A 9,236-nucleotide genomic window follows, 5' to 3' on the forward strand; every position below is an offset into this window, starting at 1 on the left:
GAGGATGCATGCGTGGAGCACCTAAGGGAGAGAACCAGGAGTAAGGGTGGTTCGGCATGCGCTTCTATTCCGCAGGAGTGTATGTTTAGGCAGTTAGGTGTGGAGGCATTTGACGAAGAAAGGGGAGGCATAGTCTGGGTGAACGAAAATGGTCGCATCTTACGGTAGGTCAGAAGTAGGGATCGCCAGTGCCGCGTGAAGTTTGGAGATTCTCAAGGAGAAGGCTTAACCTAAGCATAAGCATAAAATCCAGCCCCGTGACAGTCACAGTCACACTCATATTGACTTCACTTTTTTTAATGTGATACTCTTTTCTTCGCTTGACGAGAACTTAAAACAATGAGACATGCTACGAGAGAGCACAAATACTAGCAATCAAGAGTGAAAATCGGCGGATTGCTCATGATTTGAGCGGCATGTTGATCTTAGCTCCTCTGTAGTTTGATCCACTTTGGCGGAGATAAACTACAGCAACCAGCAGCAGAGCCAGAGCTGAGCCCACCCTTACACTCCCTCGCTCAGAATGACATTCGCCGTCAAATGGGACTATCGCAATCGTCGATCCAGAGATGGCGTAATCATACATTTGAGGGAAAAGGTAGAGTGCAGTTAGCCCAATGTAATAAATTTTCCTCACAGATTTACCGCTGTATTTCCATTCAGAAATCCAAACAACCTGAGGAAGCAAAAAGAAATCCTGAATCAATCCCACATAAGGCCTCACCGCATGCTTCCAGCAATTGGAATGAGAATCAGGTGGGGCTTTACCAATGGAAGCATAAATCTCTGTAAGGAAACATATGGCGTAAATGACTGCGCAGGAGATAAGCACCCGCTTTTCACTAGGTACTTGGGCCAGACGAAGACGAGATTTCCAAACTGTTTGGAAAAGTCCTATTGTGGAAATACACGCAAGCAATAAGATGACATTGATTAGGATTCCAAACAAGGGAGAAGGCCCTACCCCAATTCCACAATAATAAATGTGATTTGAGGTTGCATGAAAATAAAAGTACTCTGCCCCAGTTGTAAGAGAAATACTGAAACCCAGAGCTTGTATTCCCACCATGACTAGCGAAATGTATGTAGATGCTTCTGCATTGTTCACAACATACACCAATTGACTCACAACACAGGCAGTTGCAATGAAGAGAGACAAAATGTTGAGCATTGCCTCCAATGTCCTCCGAGGAATCGCTTCTAGTGTCTGCCGTTTGTACGAGATTGGTGCTGTTTGGAACTCCACTGGCTTGAAATAGAGCGGATCGCTCTCTCCCCTGCTGCTCTGAATCGAAACTTTCACGGACGGATCTACCAAGAGCTTGAGATTCGTTGGTGGGTATTGCAATTTCAGTTCAATTTGACAGTCCAGGCCGTCTTCCACACCATTGCTACTGTTACTGTGGAAAATCTCTGCCCGAGCCCGAATGTCAAGGCAGCCTACAAGATACATTTTACCCCTCTGCTCATCATACACACCTTCAACGGAGAGCCTGAACAGAGTAGGAAAGATTTCATGCAATTTGAGCTGAGCCGTCAGTTTGATGAACCGCCTCTGGTCTTGCTTCAAGCTGACCGATTGGGTTTGATGATAGTTTAAGTCACATATTGGTCCATGTCATAAATCCATCCCCATAAACTCTTCTATAGCTATGATTTCCAAATCCATCGTAGACTTTGAACTAATCCCACTGGAAACGCTCGTTGAATGCAACGATAGATCTCGCGCTAACACATGGAAACTCTCCCTTGATCGTCCTGCTAAGGAATACTTGAACACACGCCCCCTTATCCGATCATCCATCCTAATTGAACTTTCTCGCTTGGAGAGAACTTCTGCAATGTTAGTCTTGGTGTAACAGTATGTTAGATGACCGTCCATTGTATAGGGCAGCGATGTGTATTGCTGTATTGGGTACTCAAAGGAGAGAGGATAAAAGGCCTTTCCTGAGTGTCTACGAATGCTAGAAATGAAACCTACTATCAAATTGCGCTGCTTGAGCGAAAAAGCTCTAGGAATGAAGAGACGGACTAGAAAGTCACAAGCAGGGGTAGGGGTAGTTGTAGTTGTAGATGCAAAGCATCCTACCATACAAAACTCACCCTGAGATGCTCCTCTCCATACTCCTTGGATCCACATGGTGTTTTGTTCCTCTCCAACTGATCTTCCGGTGTTGTTTTCTGGTGCAGGCAAAACTCTAATGGCGGCACTGACATTAACATCTGTCTCCAGTTTGTCACCAAAGCATTCAATGCCCTGAATGAGAATCCTCGAGTTGCTGAAACCCCCTTCATCCAAGAAAGGACCAACCCTGCTACAGTACTCTGCTGGGCCTTTGCATTTCCAATTTGGGATCCCCTCCACTATCTTCCCTTTCAACATGCACTTGACGAATTGACACGGCTGATATTCTCCCTGGTACAATTCCAAATCCACGGGTTTATTTTCATGAACATGTGCATTACAGGCGCTTTCAACCATGTTTTCTGTGAGAAATTTGTAGGGAAAGTGATCCAAGGGGAAAGTGATATAAAGGGGATCAAAGAACAGGGGATGATCTGAATCATGGAAGCTTGTCAATCGCCCAACAATCTTTCTGCTGGTGAGGCCGTTGTTGGGCTGAATCTGCAAACGCAGTAGAAATTTGTCATCTTCAACCAGAGGAGGCGCCTGCCTTTCCCACCGAGCAGTGAAGTTTTTCTGCCGCAGGGTCACCTTTGATCGGCCCAACATGCACAACTTTTGACTGCCGCCATCTGATTCAGCATAAATTCCTTGAAAATTAATGCAAAGATGAGTTTTCCCTACCTGTACTTTAAATTGTTCCCAAATGACATCATCGATTACACTGCTCTTGTTCTTAGATATGTGCAAACATAAGGATGCTGTGACATTCATGAGTTTTGTATTGCCTTCAGATTGAACTTCTGAATAGTAGGGATATAATGATAAAGAAGTCAGCTTGAAACTTTTGCCTTCCTGTTGTAAATTAAATGGCAAAAGAGTTGCAGATCCCTTCTCCTGCTCCCATTCTCCAAAAAGACTCGGGCGATTTCATCTGGAATCTGTTGGCGAAGTAATTTCTCCACCTACCGGTCGTCCATCACAGACAAACAGCCATCACAGCCGTAGAGAAATAGACCACTCATTTTCCATATGCAGCCAACCATTCAGCTGTCCATTTCAATTGTCCATTACAAATTTTACATCTAACTCCTCCTACAGTGTAAATGGCATTTAAAATGTATTTCTCTATAAATTAATAGACTGGGCCAGTGATCAGCAGAGCCCATTTTGGATTTCTCATTGTGGATCATGAGTGGATGGAATGTTGTAGCATTCTAAGGATTTGTAATAGATTTTAGTTATGTTAACGAGTATGAGGTGCTGCAGCACAGCTTGATCTCTTTGTGTTTTGCTTATTGATTTGAATGTTTATCGTTGCATTCGTGTTTGTCTTTGATCCACTCTATCCACCTCCTTCAAGTGGTATCAAAGCTAACGGGAGATGATCCTAGAGATCATGGAGAGTTCGAGAAGTTTAGAATTGGTGAAGAGTGTTGTGGCAACGTAGCCCAACAGGCAATGGCATTTGAAGTTATCTTCTACAAGAAGAAAGAGAAGAACAAATCAAGAGACTACTATAAGAAATAGAGAAGTCATGAAAAGAAGGAAGTCAAAGTTAAAGTGTGTTTGAGTTAGTATTGTGCGATGCTGTCATTCATAGATTCGAAGCATATGGAGCATCTCTATGCAAGCGGGAGTGCTATAGGATGCATACACATGGCATGGAAGATATTGATCATGAAAATTTTTATTATGTTTGTGTTTGAAATATGTGTGTCAATTGTTATGTATTAGTTGTTAAAGTTAAGTTGGTTATCTTAGGTGTAACATGTTGAATAAAAGGTGAGATGGTGTGCTAGAGCTCGTTGTCATAGTGCAAAGGTCTTTGTGTGTGCTGATTTGGAGCTTAAGTGTTGGAATCTGGATGAGAAAATGTTTAAGGCTTTGTCATATCAAATGTGGTCATGTAATAGTAGATTGCTAAATTGATATCCCCCAATCAAGTGATGAAGATTGAATGAGAATTGTTTGTTAATGAGCTATTGTAAGGGGTGCATTATCGGTTGTACCAGACACCTTAGAGTTTGGTTTGACATATTGATGAACCATGTATGTGAAAAGGATTCCTATAGAACTGGCGAGTACAACAGTTGGGCACCCATGTATCTCAGTAGATGGATTTCTTTTTATATGGACTCATAATTAGTTTGATGCAAGTACAAAAGAGAAAGGCCCAGAGTGATGATAGTTTCCCTGTAGTGATGATTCATGGTCATTAGAACCAATGAGTGCTTGGTTTGTTAACCATTTGAGAGCAAAGTTTATGGTGATCTTGAAACCATTTTTGTAATGTTTGTGGAGTTTGTGGTGAGCCTTAAACCACTTTAGAATTTACATTGGTTAGGGGTAAGCCGTAAAACCCAAAGCATATAAATGTAGTAGCATTAGTGGAAGAAATTAAGGGGGAGTGTTGGCAGAGTAATTTCTCCACCTACCGGTCGTCCATCACAGACAAACAACCATCACAGCCGTAGAGAAATAGACCACTCATTTTCCATGTGCAGCCAACCATTCAGCTGTCCATTTTGGGTTTCTCATTGTGGATCATGAGTGGATGGAATGTTGTAGCATTCTAAGGATTTGTAATAGATTTTAGTTATGTTAACGAGTATGAGGTGTTGTAGCATAGCTTGATGTCTTTGTGTTTTGCTTATTGATTTGAATGTTTATTGTTGCATTCGTGTTTATCTTTGATCCACTCTATCCACCTCCTTCACTTGTGCTTCACTTGCAACAGAAGCACAATGCTCCTCAACTTCTAGAAAACGATCGTAAGTTGTTCGAAACATACTCTCATGGTCGTACTTCATCATCGAAGAAAGTGAGGTCTGAGAATGGCCAACATTTTCGAGAAGCAGGCGAGCCAGAGCCCAGGTGAAGATGCGGGGTATGATCCAAGCCCTCATTTTGTTCAACTCGAAGCGCATCATATTGAGCTTAAAATCAGAAAACTCAAATGGATTCAACATAGGGGATGTACAATGAGATTGCCTTTGATGGCTCGATTTCTTACCAAGAAAGCGAAGGATTCCTGAGAAGATACAAATGCATTATTCTAATTTCCCCATTTAACGTCAAATAATAAACTAGAGAGCTCGAGTATCTTTGAATTAAATAGTGAAGTGGGAAGGCTCTAAATACTGCTTCTCGACGATTGAAAATAATAGTTGGAACGAGGTTTGTGGATGGGTGGTGAGAAAATGGGAGAGGCTAATCTCCATGCACTAAAGACAAAATAAAGTCAACCTTTTTTTTTTTCAGATTCACAAAAATGTAGTGATTTTTTTCTAAATGTATTGTTGTTCTCTATTACGAACTATGCAGATCATGAAGATCAAATGCTGAAATTTTTAGAAAAATTCATGATATTTTTGATCTTTTGAAAATTGGTCAAGTGTACACTTTGAATGGAAGATAGCCACATGCTGTGATGAACGTGATCCCATCATACGGATGGAAATGACTATTCAAGTCAAATAAACTCCCTTTGACTTGACTACTTGTCAAATTTATTAAATAATTTAAAAATTACATACTTTTAAATTAATTAATAAAAATTATAAAATGTCATGTTATATGTGTGGTTTATTAGGCTGTATAGTCATTTCTCATAGAGATCACTTTCTTAGGAGCACATTTTTCTAAGAAGTGACATAGTAAAACATTAAGACAATTAGGTAAGGATAAGTGAGAATATACATGTTAAGTTTCAGGATTTGCACCCTTTACTGAATGGGAAAAAATTCAGTAACCCTTACTTAACATGGGATTCACTTCACTATGTGGGACTGGACAGTGAGATGAAACCTCTGGATTCTAGGCCGGCTCTTATTGAATCTCTCAGTGATAACCTCTTGAAACTTACAGAAAACTTGAGGGAAAAGGGGAAGAAGTTACTGAAAACCAAAAAAAACTAAACCTTAAGTTTTAAAATAAGGAAGTGATACACCAAAGAGGGGTATGGAAATGTAACCCACATGTAACAGAGAGGATAATACAGCTTTATGAAACACAGATGAAGCACAACTTCCTGTAAAGACTTGCACAAATGGTTTATAATAAGGTTTTCCACTGAAACTACAAAAAGGGAGGCAAACTAATACCTTCCTTTGACTAATTTCACCCAAAACACATGTTATAACCTGCAAACAAACTTACTGTTCTACATAGAGGTGCTGAAATGAGACAGAAAACAAGGAATAATGAAACATTCACAAGTTAAACTATCCAATCATTTTGAAATGCACACAGAAATTGTAGAAAGGAAAAGGGCTCACTGATAACTTCACCAAGCATAATCACACTACTGCAACCTGTATTACATCTCTAGAAATGAATTACAGACTCTGTAAAATGAGGTCCAGGACTTAGAGAAAAAGCCACAAAATCTATATCCACACAAATCAGAACCCCCAAAATGAGTTGAAAGACTCATCCTTAACATCTTTTTTCAACTGCAGTTTATCAAAAGTCATAAATGTTGGGTCGGATTCAACCCCAAAGGCCAACTTGAGTCTTTGACAAGACTTCAAAAAGGTGTACCAAATAGCCCAAAAGGCATGGTCTGATAATATCAACAACTGCCCCTCATAAATGTAGCCCCAAAACCTCTACCAGACTCAAAAAGTCCTCCAAAAGCAATAACTCCTCAACTGCAATCTTCCCCCTTGACTCAACACTTAGTCATATAATTTTGCAAAATATTTGTCTTTTAACCCTTCTTTAAAAGAAATTAAATGTTTATTTCTTTGCACAACAATGTTTACTGAATGATTTATATTTTATAAATAAGATATAAATTATTCAATATTTATTAATAATTTATTGTAATACGATCTATTCTTTTTATTTTAATAAATATTAATTATTTTATAGAATATTAAGTGATAATCGAATCAACTAATATTCCATTAAAATAATTAATACTTATTAAAATAGCACAAATAAATCATATTATAGTAAATTATTATTATTATTTTTTTACAAAGAAATAAATTTAATTGAACCTTTTTAAAAGAAATAAAAGACAAAAAGTATGCAAAAAAATGAAAAATTGCTAAATATGGGTAAAAATCCCCCCCTTTCAAAGCAAAACAAAGACAATTGCAAAGGGAATAAAATCCCATGGAAAGCCCTCCGGATTTCAAAATTTTATAAACAACAAAATAGGGCATAAGAAGGCTTGAATACCCTAGAATGTCATTCATTTTTTACATTCACAAAAGCGAGAAAGAAGAGCTCTCGAAACCCATTCTGGAGCTGCGGCTAGGAGGGTTTCTTGGAGTTATTCGCTGCCATGGAAGAGTTTGATGGTTGCCATGCTTGAGTTTCACTGCTATTTGAAAGTCAAAGTCATCATGAGATGTATGTGTTGAAAGGTAACGAAAAATTCTGATGTTATGTTATTTCTCCTTTTGATATACCTGTAGATTTGAATGTTTTCCCATATGAATCATATCAGCATCACCTTTGAAGTTAATTCCATTGTCTTCATACTCACTTTGATATCTTCCAGCCGCTTCCTCGAACTCATCAATTGCAAGCAACTTGACACCGTTATGTCCTTCAACTCTTCCTCCAAAATTTTGTGAGTCTTTCAGGCTGGCCTCCTCACAGATTAAAATCCTTTCTTCAGACGTGTCACTTTTCTTATTCACAAATATCCTTGTCCTTCAAAATGCATGTAGGCTGTGTAGACGGCAAGGTGTATCCATCCATCTTCTAATCCAATCTGATATGTCCATTCTTGCATTGAAAGATCTTGATTGGACTTGTAACTCTGTGATCAGATCCAGTTCCTGCAAATTTTTTGCTGACAAAAACATGCAATGCATGTCCCAATGACTCTACATGTAGAATGGGGAGTGTGTTATTAAGTCCATTGTCAGTAATTTCAGCACTGATTGTATACCACAAATAATCACTTGAGTCTTCAGTTGTATATATTTGCTCCAGAAGGCCAGTATTTGTGAGTAAATTATTTCCCCATACTCTTAAAGCCTCAGTATACCGCTTACAATTTGTTCATGTTGCCTTGTGATCTTTATTAATAAGCTTTGATTGCACAACAGTGGATTGCATGGCAATCTTTGTTGTGTTGAAGATCACATTATTGCAATCAGGAAGAATGCTCACAGACCATGCAGGCAAGCTGTATGTATTGCCATTAAATGTCACATTGAAATCAGAAGTATCATTGATATTAGCAAGAAACGTTGCACAAGTTCCTGATTCCATATAGTAAATGTGTGCGTCTAACTGAGGCCCGAGATCAAGGTAAACAGGGTTTGAGTTGGCTAAAGCACTTTCACAAAGTTTAATTGCCTTATGTAGCTCTTTTAGATGGTCCTGTTTTGGTTCCCTCACCATTCCTCTTTGATAAGGAAGCCATGCCAAAGCCAGCTGGGCTGTTGTACAATTATGCTTCTTTGCAATGAGACAAGTTCGAATAGAAATTCCATTTCCTTTTATTTTAATAAATTTTCAGGTTGAAACTTTCAATGTATTTTCTGGCTTCAGATTTTGATGACAAGCTTGCATTGAATGGCAATAGTTAGCCCCCGAGATAAGTTGTTGTTAAAGCTGATGCTCTCGAACAAGAGACAATACAGAGGCTGATATAGAAATGGTGACCACAGTATTAACAAAGCTGCATCTTCTCCACTGGCTTTCTACTCTTTATATGCATATGTTATTCTACAGTACCTCTGTCATTTATCACACTTTCGCCTTTCCAACTTATAGTTGCAGTTACATAACCAAGCCGTATATCAACACCATGTCTTGATTGATATTTGCTTCAGTTTCACCTTTGTTGAATTAAGATCTGGAACTTGGATTCCATTTGCATGTTTGCACATGTTTATAATAACTTCATAATGCATATTTGTTAGTCTGTTCATCTTTTCTATTCTGTTGCATATCTTATGAGGTTCGAGCATGGGCTCGTGACACTCACAAATGGTTTTATTTCTTTTTTAACATTAAATGTCAATATCACTGCTCGTTTTCCTTCATGACGGAATGCATTGACAGATAGACAATATAGTCGTAGAGGTAGGTAGTCATTGCTTAGATCCCTCGGGATCTAACATCAGTTGCCTTATAT

The 9,236-nt window shown here is 38.9% G+C and overlaps 1 protein-coding gene across 1 annotated transcript; it reads right to left on the reverse strand.

Moving 5' to 3' along the window:
• Nucleotides 1-400: 400 nt before the first annotated feature.
• LOC149552058 (uncharacterized) lies at nucleotides 401-8,497 on the reverse strand. Its single transcript, XM_089790170.1, has 5 exons — nucleotides 8,268-8,497; nucleotides 7,552-7,798; nucleotides 4,837-5,064; nucleotides 1,641-3,022; nucleotides 401-1,493 (listed from the first exon to the last, which is right to left on the reverse strand). Exons 1-5 carry the CDS (start codon nucleotides 8,495-8,497, stop codon nucleotides 401-403), a joined length of 3,180 nt encoding a protein of 1,059 aa, XP_089646296.1.
• Between the last annotated feature and the right edge of the window lie 739 nt (nucleotides 8,498-9,236).

The sequence above is a fragment of the Cupressus sempervirens genome, chromosome 6, assembly GCF_028749045.1.
Source record: "Cupressus sempervirens isolate cs-2001-9-10 chromosome 6, ASM2874904v1, whole genome shotgun sequence".
Taxonomy (NCBI): Eukaryota; Viridiplantae; Streptophyta; class Pinopsida; order Cupressales; family Cupressaceae; genus Cupressus; species Cupressus sempervirens.

Bases quoted from the DNA above. Each gene is read 5' to 3' on its own strand.
- LOC149552058 (XM_089790170.1), bottom strand. From the start codon at position 8,497: ATGGTGAGGGAACCAAAACAGGACCATCTAAAAGAGCTACATAAGGCA. The intron at 7,799-8,267 runs GTCTGTGAGCAT...TGCATTTTGAAG, and splicing joins ACATACAGCTTGCCTGCATG to GACAAGGATATTTGTGAATA. The intron at 3,023-4,836 runs GTGGATAGAGTG...GAATGGGAGCAG, and splicing joins GTGAAGCACAAGTGAAGGAG to GAGAAGGGATCTGCAACTCT.